Source organism: Callorhinchus milii, unplaced genomic scaffold (assembly GCF_018977255.1).
Source record: "Callorhinchus milii isolate IMCB2004 unplaced genomic scaffold, IMCB_Cmil_1.0 Scaffold8, whole genome shotgun sequence".
Taxonomy (NCBI): Eukaryota; Metazoa; Chordata; class Chondrichthyes; order Chimaeriformes; family Callorhinchidae; genus Callorhinchus; species Callorhinchus milii.
This window is the reverse complement of record NW_024704749.1, coordinates 10185801-10203975: the sequence shown is the minus strand read 5'-3', so window position 1 is coordinate 10203975 and position 18175 is coordinate 10185801. Positions and strand designations below refer to the sequence as shown.

At 46.2% G+C, this 18175-nt stretch overlaps 1 protein-coding gene across 1 annotated transcript; it reads left to right on the top strand.

Moving 5' to 3' along the window:
* The first annotated feature begins 2440 nt into the window (after nt 1–2440).
* Nucleotides 2441–18175, top strand: LOC103184053 (aldehyde dehydrogenase 2 family member). Its single transcript, XM_007901895.2, has 13 exons — nt 2441–2608; nt 6048–6152; nt 6785–6925; nt 8355–8434; nt 9286–9397; nt 10154–10282; nt 10624–10737; nt 12663–12765; nt 13258–13442; nt 15175–15339; nt 15678–15835; nt 16266–16380; nt 16915–18175. Exons 1-13 carry the CDS (start codon nt 2483–2485, stop codon nt 16945–16947), a joined length of 1566 nt encoding a protein of 521 aa, XP_007900086.2. The 5' UTR covers nt 2441–2482; the 3' UTR covers nt 16948–18175.

The window sequence follows — 18175 nt, the reverse complement described above, 5'->3', positions numbered from 1 at the left end:
CGGCGGGACGTCTCAAAGTGCTTCACAGAATATTCTGTAAAGTTAATTGACTGTATATTTTGCGGGTACTCAGTGTGCCACAAATAGTCATGGAGTGACCACATTTTTTGGGGGGGACGGGGGGGAAAGGATTATTAACCCTAGAAAGCGACTAACTGGGTTCCTTGTTACTGCTCGGTAAACAGAGGGGTGTGGAGTAAGGAAACTTGCCTGAGGTTATCACCCTCTCCGGGAATCAAACCCGGGTCCTCTCGTTTGTGAGGCAGGCGCTCTAACCACTTCGCTATGAGTCTACAGATCAGTTAGATTTTAAAAGAAGCAGTTTGTACCTGTGAGGGATCTCTCCAAAAGTTTTCATTTACAGAATGATGCATATTTAAAGTGAACGGCACATATCGTGGTTTTATATTCAACTCAGTCACTGAAGCAGAAAGAGCGGTTCTGGGCCAGTGAAGTACTGAATGATGGTAAACCAATTGCTGGTTTACCAAAACATCTTCTGCTCCCATTAATGGTAAACAGTTTATCAAAATAAGCTTTTCTCGAAGGCTCGGTGGTTAAAGTTGCTGCTCGATACCCAACATAACAACTATCATAATCCTTGCTTTTGGTGTAACTCTGTGTCAGCCTGGCTCAGTGGCCGCACTCTCTTCTCCGAGGTCAGAAGGTTCAGTAATGACCGTAAAATGCTCCGAGACCTTCCAAATGTAGTAATATGCTGCAGAAATAAGTGCTCTTTCTTTGTTAAATCCAAGTCCCGCTGGAAACGGTTGGATCGCTGTGTTTTTCATCAGAGAGAACTTGCATTCACACAGCGCCCTTCACCCGGGGTAGTGTCTCGGAGCGCTGGAGGAATAGGCACTTGAGAGAGGTAAGGGCGGTGGTACCAGTTTCCGGAGAAGTGTCCCCCCGGGCACATTGAGGAGCGCAGGTAACAGTTTGCCAATTCTGCCCCCAACAGAGTTTCAGTAGTACTGTGACAAAATGAAATTAGTCTTGCACTGCTGCCTGGTGGACACTCGGAGATCACACGGGAAAATTACATAGCGCTCTCCCAATACTGGACGTCACTGCCTTGGGGGGCATCTCAGATGCTCGAGGGGTAGAATTCTCTCCCTGCACTGCGCTCGAGCTTCAAAGTCCCGACATCGAACTCAATTCCACGACTGTCTGACTCGGAGGTAAGAGTGTCAGCGCGCAGCCGAATTCCGCCCTCACCCAATAAAGTGATAACGATGATTGGCCGCTCAAATCCACGACTGTTTGCGGGGGGGGGGTGGGGGGGGGGGGGGACGCCGGGGGGTGGGGGGGGGGGGGGGGACGCCGGGGGGGGGGGGGGGGTGGGTGGGGGGGGGACGCCGCTCTGTCGGCTGCCGCGTGTCGCCCGCGGAATGCACACGTCGATTCGCTTCGGAGCGCGTTGGGTTTCTGTGCAGCGCTTCGAGACGTCGAGCGCGAAGGATTATTGTTGTTGTTGTTGTTGTCGTCGTCGTTATAAGTGAGGAGGAGGGGGTGCACGGACATGACGGTGGGTGGGTGGGTGGGTGGGGATTGGGGGGTGGGATGGGGGACGGGAAGTTGACCGAAGATGCAGGCACAGAGGGAAGGAGTTGACGGGATCGAGGGACGCTCTTCCTCTATCCCTCCGCCTCGCCCCTTCCCTCCTTCCCTCCCTCCCTCCCTCCCCATCTTCAGGTCGTACCTGAAGACCTTCCTCTTCGACCGGGCCTACGGGTCACCCCCCCACCCCCACCCACCCTCGCCTCGGCGTCGTGCTCCGCCCCCGTCGAGCGCTCTGGGGCGCTATCCTGCATGAGGGGCGCAGTGTAAGTGCAAGTCGTCGTCGTCGTCGTCGTCGTTGTTGTTGGCGTTGGTGACGATGACACAGTTGGCAGAGGGAGGCGGTGACGGACAGAGCAGGGCGGATTCTGATTGGCGGAGCCGGGTTGACTGACAGAGCGAGGCGCGCCGTGATTGGTCCCAGCGCGATGACTGACAGAGCGAGGCGCGCCGCGATTGGTCCCAGCGCGATGACTGACAGAGGAGCACGGCGCGCCGCGATTGGTCCCAGCGCGATGACTGACAGAGCGAGGCGCGCCGCCATTGGTCCCAGCGCGATGACTGACAGAGGGGCGAGGCGCGCCGCGATTGGTCCCAGCGCGATGACTGACAGAGCGAGGCGCGCCGCGATTGGTCCCAGCGCGATGACTGAAAGAGCGAGGCGCGCCGCCATTGGTCCCAGCGCGATGACTGACAGAGGAGCGAGGCGCGCCGCGATTGGTCCCAGTCCGACGCGGCCCAGACCGAGGAGCAAGGCGCGCCGCCATTGGTCCCAGCGCGGTGACTGACAGAGCAGGGCGCGCTGTGATTGGCGGAACCGGAGGTTGACTGACAGGCGGGGGGGGGGGGGCGGCGGCGGCCGTGGCGCCTCTTTCTATTTTTTTCGTCCCGTGGAGTCGTTTTGGTCGAAGGAGGGAGAGAGATGCTGCGCGCGTTGGTCGGCCGTTCACCCCGGGCCGTCGGCCTGGTTGCCCGCGGGGCGAGGAGCTACTCGGCGGCGGCGGCGCTTCCAGCCCCCGACACCCAGCCCGACATTCACTACAACAAGGTCTCGACAGCGGTACCGCCGCACTTCACCCGCAAACCTCTCCTCACGGGTCTCGTTTGGGGTTTTCTTTTTGTGTGTGTGAGGGGGTGGGGGGAGGGGTGGGGGGGGGGGGCGGCAGCTTGAGTGTTTGGGGGCATCGCGCCCGAAAAGTTTTACTTCAGGACTTGTTGGTTGTTGTCGTTGTTGTCGCTGTTGTTGGTTGTTGTCGTTGTTGTCACTTGTTGTTTGTTGTCGCTGTTGTCACTTGTTGGTTGTTGTCGTTGTTGTCGCTGTTGTCGGTTGTTGGTTGTTGTCGCTGTTGTCACTGGTTGGTTGGTTGTTGTCGCTGTTGTCACTGGTTGGTTGGTTGGTTGTTGTCGCTGTTGTCACTGGTTGGTTGGTTGTTGTCGCTGTTGTCGCTGGTTGGTTGGTTGTTGTCGCTGTTGTCGCTGGTTGGTTGGTTGTTGTCGCTGTTGTCGCTGGTTGGTTGGTTGGTTGTTGTCGCTGTTGTCACTTGTTTGCCGACATTTGGGGGGAAAAGTTTGCACCTTTTCTTTTAAAAAAGGGTCTATGCAATTATGCGGACGATGTGTCTTGTTTTGCAGTGAATAGATGGCCTCCCGACGTGAAAGGTGCTCAATAAATGGAATCTTGTTGTTGTTGTTGTTGTTTGGACTGTGTTGGGTAACAGCTCTCCCTGTAACAGGGAATGTCAAGCTTCGCCTCATACCAACAACAACAACAACAACAACATTACACTCGTAAAGCGCCTTTCGCGTCGGGAGGACGTCCCAAGGCGCTGGACGGACAGAGTTACGGACCCCGAGCTGAAGGTCGGGGTGGGGGAGGGCAGAGGGGGAAGCCGGGGAGATCGAAAGCACGGTCGAAGAGGAGGGTCTTGAGGTGTGGTCTTGAAGGTGGCGAGGGAGGGAGGGAGGGAGGGAGGGAGGGGGGGGGGAGACGGAGGGACTGCGGGTTGGAGTTCCAGAAAGTGGGTGCCGAGTGTCGGAAGGCTTTTTTTCTCGCTTCTTGTCGTTCTTGGCGCGTGTTTTGTGGGCTTTGGCCAAGGTTGGCGGTAGGTAGGTTGCGGGTTCGTACCGCGTGTCGGGACTGGGACTGATACCGTCCAAGCTGACGCTGGGGTAGCCGGAGGGCGCCGTCCTTCGGATGAGACGTTAATAATCCCTCCAAAACAAAAAACAATAATAAATTGGTCATTTTCAATCTACGACTGTTTGTGGGACATTGCTGTGCGCAATTGGCTGCCGCGTTCGCCCACAAATATACAGTCAATTCACTTTACAGTGTGTTCTGTGAAGCGCTTTGGGACGTCCTCCCGACGTGAAAAGCGCTATATCAAATGCAAGGATCATTATTATTATTATAAACCGAGGTCCCTTCTGTGCGTCGAAGCTTCTGTGGCGCTGTTCGGAAAGAGGAAAAGAGTTTCTCTCTCCCGGTGTCTTGGCCAACAACCAGTCCCTCTGATTGTCCTGAGAAAAGTCTCCAAAGCAACCCCACCTCCAGTCAAACCTGTTTGAGCACCCGACGAGCTCACCCGGTTTCGCACACCTTGAATAAGGGGCTGGTTTTAAACGGCGCAACTGCGTAGCTTATCACTGTAAACGTTGGCAAGCTTCCAGCTTCTTGTGGAGCCAGGATCACCCTCCCCTACAAGACTTTGTCTCGCAGAGTTAATGGGAGCGAAGTGGGAAAAAATACCAGGCCCTTAGTGACTGGCCTGCTCCTTCTGGTCCCGCTAAGGGGCCGGGCTATCTGGGTTAGTCATCAGCAATGTTTTGAAGTAATGTGGATTAAGCAGATGCCTGGATCCAAAAATAATGTGCATCAGACTCTGAGTAAGCAATAAATAATAAGCCTCATCGGCGTGCAGGCTCTCAGCCGTTCTCCCCTCTGCAGCCCTTTGGAACTTAGTTAGCAGGGTGTGTGTTTTCAGGGACAGAGTGCATTCATTTCCGTGCAATCGTTCGTACAACACGAAATTTCTCTCGCAAAGCCCCTTTCACGTCGGAAGGAGGACGTCCCACTGCGCTGAACAGTCAGGGATTAGGACCGGAGCGGGGTGGGAGTTGGGATCAGGGTGGGCGGAGGGCAGAGAGGGTAGGAAGGTGGCCGAAGGCATGGTCAAAGTGGAGGGTCTTGAGGTGTGCCTCTGATATGTACTGTCAAACCTGTGTTCAACAACCGCTCGGGGACGAGGCTAAAGTGGCCTCAATATAAAAGAGTGGCCTCTGAGTAAGTGTTCGTTTGCGAACAGGTTCCAAAACAGATTTTACTGTTATGCGGCACGCTCAGTAGGGTATCCCAGACACCCCCCAACTCGCTCCCTTCCTCTCTTCGGTTCAAGGTCTGTCTCAAGACCTACCTCTTTGACAGTGCCAGCAGTATCGAGGGCTTTGGGACATCCTCCTGACATGAAAGCCATCGTATAAATGTAAAGTTTTATGTACGTGTTTTACATTTGACATGTTATTTTGCATTCAACTTTACATATTCTAATCAGGATCATAAGGTAAAAGGAATTTTTTTTTAAAAACGCTGCCTCACCAGAAAGCATGAACTTGTTAGCCATCTGTTCTCTATGGTTGCACAGATATTACACGAACACAGATAGTGCTTATTGATTTTGCAATGACCGTATGTAGTAGATAGTGAGTTTTATTTGTATTACTTGGAGGCATATTGAATAATGTTGCAGACTTCCGCCAAATTTGATTGTGGAATTGCAATTAACTGCTTTTCCTTGAGCTCAGTTAATGATTCACTGATAAGGCCGTGGAGAGCTTTGAACGCAAGGCTACATCAGCTCTGTCCCGATTCCTATAATGCAGCTGTCTAGCATGAACACTGGCAAGACACTGACACCATCTAATATAAATTGTCGTATTGCATGGTTAATTATCCCAACTTGGTACATCCTTTGCTTTTGAAGAGCTACTCACAGCTTTTATGACCTTGTGCAGGGGATTTTCCTGGTAACTGGTGACAGTGGCCACGGTTTCCTTATTATTACTGGGCTGTAAGCTCCCATCATTCATTCCATGCTTACTTATGTAGAAACTTTGCTGTATGGATTTGCTTGTCAGTTTATTGACAGAGTGCCTGGATTGGACCCATCAGTTCTCCTCTCCTCTCCCCCAGCTTCAAACCCAAAGTGTTTCATTAGCTACCCTCCAAGAGTATTTGAAAAATTGTAGTCAAAGCATCTATTTCCTCCCAGACTCCCAATTTCTTTAGCTCAACTTTCTTTTCTATAGTTATTCCTGTCTAATTGCTGTACATCTTCTTACCCTCAGTGTCTCCCGACAATTCTCTTCTGTAAAATCTGAGGCAAATCACTCATCGAGTATCTCTGCCATACCTTCATTTTCTATGACTAGATTTCCCTTTTGTTTTGAATTGGCCGCACCTATGTGCTTACAGCTTCTTTATATTACAGATTTTTATTGATAACGATTGGCACGATGCTGTTAGTAAGAAGACCTTTCCTACCATCAACCCTTCCACCGGGGAGATTATCTGCCAGGTCGCCGAGGGAGCTGAGGTCAAGTACAATTTACACTGCTAACGTTCTGTCTGATGATTTGTTAAAACTCTTGTCCCATACATACTTTATATAAAATCTCCAAATAGATATTCTACGTGGAATGGTGGGGCAAAAGTAATTTTTGCATGTATGCTTTGAAGTGTAATTGTATAAATTTAATGCAGGCAAATGTGTTCCTACTGGTATTGTTAGGCATTTAAAGATACTTTAGCACTTAATTCTGTTTGTCCAGTGTAATGCCTCTTCTGTTTGGTAGACTATTCACTTAAGTGATAATGTTTTACTTCTTTCAAGCATGTTATTCATCCGGTAATATTTCGGATGAGCTGTTAAATCGAGGTCCCATCTGCCTCTGCAGGTGGACGTTAAAGATCCGATGGTGCTATTCAAAAATGGAAGGGAGTTTCTCTCTACCTGTGTCCTGACCAACAATCCCCCCGATAAAATTGGTCACTCACTCCATGGTTGTTTATGGGACATTGCTGTGCACAATTATGCTGCTGCATTTGCCCACAAATAGCCAGTCACTCCTGTGAAGTGCTTTGAAACCTCCTTCCGACGTGATAAGGCGCTATACCAAATGCAAGAACTATTATTACGTTATTATTTAATATTTCATCTGTCTGCAGGCCGATGTGAACAATGCCGTAAAGGCAGCAAAAGAAGCCTTTCGACTTGGATCTCCGTGGAGAACAATGGACGCGTCACACCGAGGAGTTCTCCTGAACCGCTTGGCTGACCTGATTGAGCGTGATAAACGCTATTTGGCAGTAAGACACCTGTGAAAGAATGTTGTTGAGTTCGAAGATGCAGTCTGTAAAGCACTCTGTTGAAGCTTGGGGCAAAAGGTGTGGCCAGAAAAGAAAATCAGTTTAGTTCTGTTCAGTCAAAATTTTAAATTAGGAACCTGTGAAGAAAAGGAGCCAAAGTCTTTTACATTGTAAAGTTCTTAATTGCTTAAAGAACGTTTTGCATTGATCACTAAGCATAGACACAGTAGGCAGGGTTACGATGAACAGTATTGGCTGCTATGCTGACACGCAGCAATGTCGTTGTAATGACAACATTAAAGTTCATAAGCTCTTGCTTCTCGATTCTCTTGTCTCTGGAACACTATTAATAGTGGGGGTTGAATTATAAAGAGCTAAAGATCTTGCCTCTGAAACTGGAAACTAGGCATTGAATCCAAAAAAAGTTGAATCTCCAGCAGATGTGCTGCAGTTGTCTGTTCTCTGTTGCTTTCTTCCGATGTTGCTTGAAATACAAGAACCTCAAGGTCAGTGCAAAGGAAGCAAAAGATTTACTCGCTCTCACCAACTCACACCGAACACCACACCACATCTGACCAACTCCGACTGAGCAAAGTATAGCTTAGCTATTACCACCTTAATTGTATTTTTTTTAACACCAAGATGGTCCGTGCCAATCTGCACGTTCTCACCCACTTCACAGTTGTTTAAACAGGCTGGGATCCATCTTGGATATGGGTATCCATGAGCTGACTCTTTGATTAAACAATGCAGGACAGTTACAGCAACCGTGAACAAGAGAGCTCCAGCTGTGGTAAACACACTTCTTTAACTCTTGAAGGCCAAAAAAGTTACTGACATTGTTCCACAACATTTTGTGTGGAGTTATACCAACTGCTGCATGATATGTCAGGCTTAGATATATATTCTACAATTCAACTCAATTTAATTAGGCTTCCAGTTCTACAAGTTATTTCAATACTGACTAACAAGCATAAGTAACCTTCACAACCAATTTAGAATCAAATGTCACAGCTCAGCTTGACACTAACTGACAAAAGGAGCATTCCTAACCGAACTAAAAGAATATTTTAAGCTTTAATGTATTTCTGATCACAGCAGCTTGCCGGCAGGATGTTGGAATAGTTTTGTTGAAACCCTTTCTGCTGTAACTTTCTAGAGCTGTTTGAGTAATCAAGTAAGCAGTTCCTGGATTATTTCACAGTGACTTTGGTCATATCCCTCTGTTCGCTCTCAACATACAGAGTAAGTTTAATGTAGCCATGCCAGAGATCATAAGGTGGTTGAGACATCATCTTATTGGGTTTGTGATCATTATGGGGGAGAGGGTGCTTGGGAACTGGTGGGGGACATTGACTGTAGTACAAATCCTGACTGATATATTGGGTAATGTCACTTTTCCGATAATTACTTTTTCAATTTATTTCAGTCGCTGGAGACCTTAGACAGTGGGAAACCTTATCAAATGACCTACAATGTGGATCTCGATATGGTTATTAAATGTTACAGGTATTCTACAATACATTGGTCTTCCCTTTCTCCAGTTTGCTCTACTGGGTCTAGCCTCCTCCAGGACACGGAGGAGGCCAGACCCTGCGGCTTCTGCTCTACCAGACCCAGTAGAGCAGAGGCCGCAGGTACTGCTGTGGGGAGGGAGGAGGTTAGAGAGATGGGGGGGGGGTGCCAAGGAATGGAAGGATTTAAACACTAGAGTGAGGATCTTGAAGTCGATCCGCTCTGTGACAGGGAGCCAGTGGAGTTTGGCAAGGACTGGCGAAGCTCCATTATTTAGAGATAGGTTGAACGATCATGTTAAACATTGACACATCAGGAAATCCCCCTTTGCGTTGTTGGTAAATTAACCTAATATCAAAGGAAAAAATGTTCAAAAATGCTTTTTTAAGGCAATGACTGATTGAAGGGTGTTGGTTTGACACATTTTCAATTAAGTTTGAGATAAAATAGTTTAAGCTGTAACATAATTGTGGATCACTTTTAACACACACGTTGAAAATTCTCACACTCCTCTTACTATTTGTAATAAATGGATTGTATGGCATTTATCAAAGCACAAAGCTGTGGAATGGAGGGATGCAGAAGCCCATGTGTATCTACCTCTCAAATGGTTTGCTCCTGTCTGACTGGATCGAGTAATCATTTTAACTCATTTACATGGTTAAATACAAGATGTCAGATTGGTTCACTTGGTAGCTTTCTGTTGCCCCTGAGATGGAGGGTTGTGGGTTCAAGTCCCCACCCAGATCTTGCGTAGGCAGTTTGCACGTACAGAGGCTAATGTAAAAAACACTGTACCAAATCAAAGATTTATTATCTTTAACCACTGCCGCATTGTGTAACAGGTATTACGCCGGCTGGGCTGACAAATACCATGGAAAGACCATCCCTGCAGATGGCAACTTCTTCTGCTACACAAGACATGAGCCAGTTGGTGTGTGTGGACAGATCATTCCGGTGAGTAAGTGCTAAGGAATAATCCTGATAATTTGGAAATTATCAGATGAAATTATTCCTAAACCTGAAACTAAGTAACTAAAAAATGTTACTAAACCTGATCAGCTTTTATTATAACAATAGCCCTTTAATGCTTCATTTGATTCTTGCTTATATAATAATAATAATAATCATCCTTGCGCCTTATAACGTCGTTGAGATGTCTCAAAGCTCTTCGCAGAATATACTGTAAAGTGATTGACTGTGTATTTTGTGGGTGAAATATGTGATTTTTTGTTTGACGGGGTTGTATCTTGAAGAGAAATGAAAAGAAAAATCTGGAAATGCTTGAAATCTACCACAGAATTGTTAGCTACTCTGAAAGGAAATTATTTTAAAATAATCAAAGTCCAAGCTTTAATTTTACAATTGGGGAAATGGCTTTGCTCTCATGTCAAGGATCCCACGGCAATATTCGTGAAGAGAATGGAATTTCTCCAGGTGTCCTGGGCAACAATCCCAAAATAAATTGGTCGGTCACTTCACTGCTGTTTGTGGGAGGGACACTGCTGTGTGAAAACTGGTTGTTGCGTTCGCCTACAAAATACAGTAATTATCTTCACAGTAAAATCCCTGGGTAGTGCTTTGAGATGTCACAATCAAATGATAAGGTGCCATACCAAATGCAAGGATCATAGGATTGTTATTTACAGATTCCAATGGCTTCCGAGGGTTGTATTTGGTAAAGTAATTTTCTTCCTCTCCCATTATTCCCAGTGGAATTTCCCATTGTCGATGCAGGCCTGGAAACTTGGGCCGGCCCTGGCAACAGGCAATGTGGTGGTGATGAAGATGGCGGAGCAGACTCCCCTGACGGCACTCTACGTAGCAAATCTAATCAAGGAGGTGAGCGAAGGAACCTTCACAGTTTAATGTTGGGGAGTAAAGAGGTTATACGTATATATACCTCCCCTTTCTCTCTGGTTTGGGGTCGTTGTTGAGCAGTCCGAGACGCTACTCCGATGTGAAGAGCGCTAGATAAACGCCTCCTTCAAGGCCCGTCTCAAGACCTTCCTCTTCGACTGAGCCTTCGGGCACCCTCCTACCCCTACCCTTCATTGCCCCCTGATTCCAACCCGCAGCTCGGGTGCAAATTGTGACAGTCCAGCACCTTGGAAGGTCTTAATACAAATGTAACTCGTTTGGTTTTTAATGTGAATGTCTAACGCCTGCCTTGTGATTGACAGGCGGGATTCCCCCCAGGTGTTGTGAACATTATTCCCGGCTATGGGCCTTCAGCAGGGGCAGCCATTGCCTCTCACATGGACGTTGATAAAGTCGCATTCACTGGATCCACCGAGGTTTGTTTTCAGACCTTTTTAGAGCACCAGTAATATCTCAAATAGCTTTACAGTAACTCCGTTAAGTCTAGTGACTGTTTTATGTGGGATAACGTGGCAGCTAATTTGCGCCCAGCAAGATCCCAACAAACACCTTTATGATAAATGACCAATTTGTCTGGTGGATTGATGGGCAGGACCGTGGAAGAAACTCACTTCTCTTTGATTAATGGGATCTTTAACATCCACCTGAGGAGAGGCAGATTAGGCCCTCAGTTCAATATCTCATTCTGAAGAACACCAGCTTTAGCGTAGCAACGCTGAGCACTGAACGGAAATGTCAGCCTGGATTTGAGTGCAAGTCCCGACATGGAACCCTCAACCTTCTGACTCCGAGGCGAGAGCACTACCAACTGAGCCACGCTGGTTGGGAGACTGCAACTGCAATATCCGTTATCAAGGTTGCCTGGATAGTGTGCAGCTGTGCTAGGCACGATTTGAGCACGTGTGTTGATTGATGTGTTTGGAAGTAACAGTGGGTTTTGGGATTGTGCCAGGGGAGAAGAGGGAGTAACAAGATAATGGGTATAGGTTAATCACACAAAGAACTAAACGTGTTTTTTTTACATACCAAGGAGGCCGGTAGGAATGTGGAATTTTCACAAACTGGTTGATGTCGATTTCATAAATTCTTTCAGTCGGGCGTGAGGTTGCCGGTTTTAACCGGGCTTTTGTGGTCGCCTAAGTAATAATAATTTGGTCACTTAATCCACGACACTGCTGTGCGCAATTGGCTGCCACATTTCGTCCACAAAACCTACAGTCAATTCACTTTACAGTATATTCTGTGAAGCGCTTTGAGAACTTCTCAAAGACGTGATAGGGCGCTATATCAAATGCTGATTATTATTATTATAAATTGACCCCTAATTTCTCAGGACCAGGGAGAGTAAAACCAGCCAGAGAGTTGCAGCTCCTGTTCAGGTAGTGAACGAGTAAGCAGGCGACTTTTCCTTGATTACTCCCACCGTATAACCAGCTTCCAAACCAGCCTAGGGCAGGTTAATTAATCGATGGATTGATCTTGGACAGGTTGCTGGAGAGAACCAGCGCCCAGGTTCCATATCTGAGCAAGAGAAGGCCAGACAAGGAGAGGAGAGGCGTTTGCCAATGGGTGGAGAACACAAAAAAAAAAGAAAGAAATCATTGCTTGAATATGACATGGTCGGGGAATGAGTTCGCCTGTACGATTAGAATAGTTCCTTGATATAGAAAAAAATCTGTATAAACTTGATGCACTAACAACAACTTGCATTTATATCGCGCCCTTCACGCAGGGTAGTGTCCTGGAGTGCCTTAACTGGCTTAAATTACTTTGTTTGCTGTAAATTTATTGTTAAAACATTGCAACATAGAATAACAGCCCTGTCGCAATCTCCGTTTGATCTTTGGTTCGGAATAACTGATGCAAGAAGAAAATTGGAAAAAGGGATAGTCTGCTGCTCTCTGCGTTTGCGGGGAGCTGGATACACGGAGGATTAATCAAGGAAGAGGGGTTGCTTGCCTCTCGCTCACTGCCTGAGCTGTCAAATGTGAGATTTAAGTGGAGGGAAATCTCAATAAGTTCTGAAATGTATATCTTTTTATTCGTTTGTCATCATAATATTTTCAGGCTGGCTCGGTCGACAATAATTCTAATAATAATAATCCTTGCATTTGATATAGCGCCTTATCACATCTTTGAGACGCCTCGAAGCGCTTCACAGAATATATTGTAAAGTGAAGTGACTGAGTATTTTGTGGGCTGAAGCAAGCGCTCCGGGACACTACCCTGCGTGAGGGGACGCTATATAAATGCCAAGTTGTTGTTAGCAACACTCCAGAGCGAAAATGATTTCCTCTGTTCCTCAAGTTCTGTAGTAAATGTCCCTCTCGGTCTCTTGCAGGTTGGCCAACTGATCCAGCAGGCAGCAGGGAAAAGTAACGTGAAGAAAGTCACGCTGGAGCTGGGCGGGAAGAGCCCGAATATCATCCTCTCTGACGTGGATTGTAAGGCCCATTCCAACAGTTCACTTGTTATGGTGGCCGGGACTAGAGGGAGACATAACTCATACTTGATGCATAAATCATATTAATAATAATAATAATTCTTGCATTTGATATAGCATGTGATCACGTCTTCGAGGCGTCTCAAAGTGCTTCACAGAATGTACTGTAAAGTGAATTGAGTGTGTGTTTTGTGAGCTAAACGTGGCAGCTAGTTGCCCACAGTAGTGTCCCACAAACAGTCATGGATTAAGTGACCAAATTATTATTTGTTATTTTTCAAGGGAATATTACCCCCGGAAAAGCGATCCGCCAATCGACTAAAAACCAGGTTCCTACTTACTGCTAGGTGAACATATTAAATGTATGATCCCAACTGATACGACTCATGTAAGGGTTTCTGTATTAGGATGACTTCCAGAGCAAAATGACGTCTCGAAAAGGATGAGCTGTCGTCCTTGCACTTACTGATTGCCTTGTGTCTCTCTCCCTCAGTGGACAGTGCAGTTGAGGAGGCGCACTTTGCTCTGTTCTTCAACCAGGGACAATGCTGCTGTGCAGGATCTCGCCTTTATGTGCAGGACTCCATCTACGATGAGTTTGTGGAGAAGAGTGTGGAGAGAGCCAAGCGCCGCACAGTGGGAGATCCATTTGACCCGAAGAATGAGCAGGGCCCACAGGTAGGGGTGCCCGGGTACCAAATGTTATCAGTTATCATATTTATAAGATTAATATAAGCAATGAATGAAGAATTGACAGCCAAGTCAGAAGGCAAACCCTGGCAGAGATTCTCACATCAGAGACGGAGCTGATTATTATTTTTGTTACAATCGTATAATAATAATTAATATGTTAATATATTAATAATCCAATTAATAATATAATCAGAATATTCCGTTTACAATATATTCTGTGAAGCGCTTTGAGATCTCTCAACAACATGATAAGGGGCTGTATCAAACCCAAGGATTATTATTAAGTAACTGGTTTTGCTTCATATTTCTATGTTTTTTCCACAAAACTAAGTCATTACACTTTACACTATATCCTGTAAATTCTGTGAAGTCCTTTGAGACACATTCCGACATAAAGGGCTATAGCAAGCGTAAGGACTATCATTAGTTGCTCACCTAGAGAAGGAGCAATCCACCTGACATGATGTTCTTTTATCTGTACACTGATCTTCTGCGCTTTCAACTTGTGTTTGAGTTATCGGATTCTCAAACAAACCATGTTTAAGTGGCTACTTGAGGTACAGGTGTTAGCCTCGTCTCTTGGTAGCCCTTTACTCCTCTGTGGGCAGATGTTATGAGGGAGAGATTCATCTCTGGTTGGCACGGTATAGATTAATTCCGAGCCGTAGAGTGCGTGGGGCCAGGCTGTGTTGGAGAGAATCTTTACCCTTAATCGGCAGCTCTGTCTCTGATGTGAGAATCTCTGCCAGGGTTTGCATTCTGACTTGGCTGTCGGTTACATTTGAAAACGTTAGAATATACAGCACAGAAACAGGCCATTCGGCTCAATTGGTTTATGTCGGTATTTATGCTCCACATGAGCCTCCTCCTGCCCTTCCTCAACTAAGCTTTCAAGAGTCCAAGTATGTTCAGCCTTTCCTGATAAATATAACCTCTCAGTTCTGGGACCATCCTTGTGAATCTCCTTTGCACCCTCCCCAGTGCCTCTGCATCCCTTCTATAATGTGGGAACCAGAACTGCACACAGTAGGTAAGTGTGGTCTAACCAATGCCTGGTTTGCCTTTGTGTGGCCTTATTAACCTACACCTTCGTACATATTCACTGCCTTCGTTATTTTTGGGCAGAGTGCCATGATTAAATTGCCGAAAAATAGCTAATCAGAGGCTCAGCAAGGGGGAGCAACTCAGCCAGACAAGTCATTAAGGCCCTAGTTTCATTCCCCCATCTGTGCTGAGTTACCTCTCAAACGTGGTTTCCTGCTAACTTTAGTTTCCAGGTTTGGAAGAGACAGTCAGTCAGCATTTCCTCTCTTGATTGCAGTTCTATAACTCCTGCAGGATGTGCCCATGTTCACACGGACGCTGAGAACAGAATCTGGTTTCATTGTGAGGCTCTTTTCTCTTCTCCCCCACCTCCCACCCACCTTCTCTTGGTTCTAATGAAACACATTGCCTAGGCTCACATATGAAGTCAGGCCATTTCGACAAAAAAGGAGTCAAATAATGCCTTCGGGAAGAAGGAGTGAGCAAACACACTGCTGCAATTCGGAGTAACGCAGAAGAAGGGTGGCCTTTCCTTGGCTCCGCTCATCGGCAGCCTGTTTGTGTTTGTGCGGTAGTTGCATAGCATTCTGATCAAGATTCTCTGGTTATTTGCTCGGGAGTCCAGGCTCCTGGAGTTGTGGAGGTAACTGATTGTGGCTGATCGTTGCCCCAGGTGGACGAGGAACAATTCGGGAAGATTCTGGGATACATCAGCGTTGGGAAACGAGAAGGAGCCAAACTGCTGTGCGGAGGAGGGGCTGCAGCAGACCGGGGCTACTTCATCCAACCCACTGTGTTTGGGGACGTGAAGGATGACATGATCATCGCCAGGGAAGAGGTGAGAGAGATAGAGAAGAAGAGAGACAACTGGTGCAGTCCCGAGTGCTTTGCCCAGAAGAATACAATCAATCGACTTTACAATATAATCTGTGAAGCGCTTAGAGACATCTCAACGAGGTGATAAGGCACTATACGAAATTCAAGGATTATTTATTTATTACCTGTTTCTGGACTGCAACACTGTAAATATCTCATTTGATAATTCTAGTATGGAGCTGAAATGCTACGATTTTCTGTATTTTACAGCGCATTATTATTACTGTGGTTTGCACTCTTATTGGAATAGTGCTGTGGGGGAGAGAGCTAACATTGTCCTCTGTCTGCCTTTGGCTGTAGATCTTTGGGCCTGTGATGCAGATCCTGAAGTTTAAGACTATGGAGGAGGTGATTGAGCGAGCGAATGACAGCAAATATGGGCTTGCAGCTGCAATCTTCACCAACGACCTCAACAAGGCAAACTACATGTCTCACAGACTGCGAGCAGGGACGGTCTGGTAAGGTCCCTGTTACTGTAGACCATTTCTCACCTTCAGTAATTATGTCTCCAATATTCAACCATTTGTGTGTCACGGGCAAGTGCTGAGAGTGCCGTGCACAGTATTTATTCGAAAACATAGGCAAGTTTCCTTACTCCACAAGTTTCTGTTTACCCAGCAGTAAGTAGAAACCCAGTTGTTATTCGATTGGCGGATTGCTTTCCGGGGGTGGTAATAATTTGGTCACTCAACCCACGACTGTTTGTGAGACGTTGCTGTGCGCAATTGGCTGCTGCGTTTCGCCCACAAAATATACAGTCAATTCACTCTACGGTATATTCTGTGAAGCGCTTTGAGACGTCTTGAAGCCGTGATAAGGTGCTATAATATCAAATGGAAGGATTATTATTATTATTATTATTATGTGACTTCTTGTTTGTTTCCGCAGGATAAATTGTTATGATGTGCTTGTACCTCAAGCACCTTTTGGTGGATTCAAATCTTCAGGCATTGGGCGGGAGCTTGGAGAGGACGCATTACAGGCTTACACAGAAATAAAAACTGTGAGTAACATCCGGCTTCAGATTTCAGAGATGCGGGCAGCTTGTTTTCATACGATTTTATGATATCCTGCAATTGGTGACTAATTAACATTCAGGTTACAGTGCAACATGCCTCTGGCATCTCGCCCTCAGTTTCATCTGAAAACAGCACTATTATAGTCTGAGAAAATAGAACTGATTAACACACCTTTTCCTTCTAGGACTGCTCTACCTATTACAGCCGAGGCTCAAAGGGCAGTTGAGGCTTGTCAACCGTCAACGATGTTTTGCATTTCTGTAGACGCACTTGGAGTTTTAGGAGTATCCAGTTCCCAAGAGTTGGACGACCTTGCTCTAATCATCTTTCACCCCCTTCGTGGCGGCCGCATTTCCTGTGCACAAATTGGCTGCAATGTTTGGCCAAAATACTCACTACTTCATTTGAAGCGCTACGTGATTAGGCACTGTATCAAATGTAAGGGTTATTATTGTTGAAAAAGCGGGAAAGTTCTCTGTTTTAAGAAATCGATAAATAATCTGTTCTCTTGCATTCAGGTGACCGTGAAGCTTCCTCAGAAGAGCTCTTGAGCCAGGGACCAATTGGACACTTGGCTCCTGTTGTCTTTTCGGACGCAGATTCTTGAAGAAAAGCTTGAGGCATTCAACTAAAGCAGTTGTTTCAGCTTGTACAGTATGAAGCACGACTCTGTAATCCAATCGATTGAACTCTAAACCTGATCAGCAATACAAATATAACAGCAACCTCAGTGCTTAAAAGAAAATAATTGTGCAATCTGTAAATTAGTCAGGGGAGTTTACTGTATTTACAGTTCTTGATTTGTGGAGGGAAGAGAGACTGACTCCAGTCGCTAATGAGGGTTTGGTGTTTTCTCAATCCCAAGAGTTTGGATGTGATTTTATAAGAACATAAGAATTAATAATAATAATAATCCCTCCAAAAACAAAAACAATAATAAATTGGTCATTTTCAATCCACGACTGTTTGTGGGACACTGCTGTGCGCAATTGGCTGCCGCGTTCGCCCACAAATATACAGTCAATTCACTTTGCAGTATATTCTGTGAAGCGCTTTGAGATGTCTCGAAGACGTGAAAAGCGCTATATCAAATGCAAGGATTATTATAACATAAGAATTAGGAGCAGGAGTAGGCCATTCGGCCCCTCGAGCCTGCCCCGCCATTCAGTAAGATCGTAGCTGATCTATTCTAACTCCACCTACTCGCCTTATCCCCATATCCCTTAATCCCTGTATCCACAAAAAAAATCCCTTTATCCACAAGAATTTCTGACCAAACTCTTGCAAATAAAACATGTCGGGCCTTTGATTGGCCTCAATTGGGATCAGGGGATGAGTTTTGAATATTCTTTAAACACGGTGATGGGTTTCCATATATCAGACACTCAGAAGAAAAATGAGGGGCTGCAATTGGCGGAGTGGGCAGTGGAAAACAGCAATGCGATCCCCAAACAGTAGAGTTTGGGTTGACTTGTTGCTGACCTCAAAAGTGATGATGGGCGGGTGGGGTGGGGTGTGATGGTGTACAAACAGCCCCCACCGAACTCTCCCCTCACTTTTTTTTAACCATGCTTTGATCATAACACGATTTAGGATTACAAGGATTCTGTTTTCATTTTGCGCTGATGTGTGCGCGCGTGTGTGTGTGTGTGTGTGTGTGTACTCTTCAGCTGTCCAGTAGAGAAAGCATTGTCCTTTTCATTTTTATCCTTCACTAGCACGTACCATGTATCGTACAAATCGCAATAATAGGCACATGCAATAAAGTCACTCAACCGA

Bases quoted from the DNA above. Each gene is read 5' to 3' on its own strand.
- LOC103184053 (XM_007901895.2), top strand. From the start codon at position 2,483: ATGCTGCGCGCGTTGGTCGGCCGTTCACCCCGGGCCGTCGGCCTGGTT. The intron at 2,609-6,047 runs GTCTCGACAGCG...TTTATATTACAG, and splicing joins CCGACATTCACTACAACAAG to ATTTTTATTGATAACGATTG. The intron at 10,283-10,623 runs GTGAGCGAAGGA...TGTGATTGACAG, and splicing joins TAGCAAATCTAATCAAGGAG to GCGGGATTCCCCCCAGGTGT.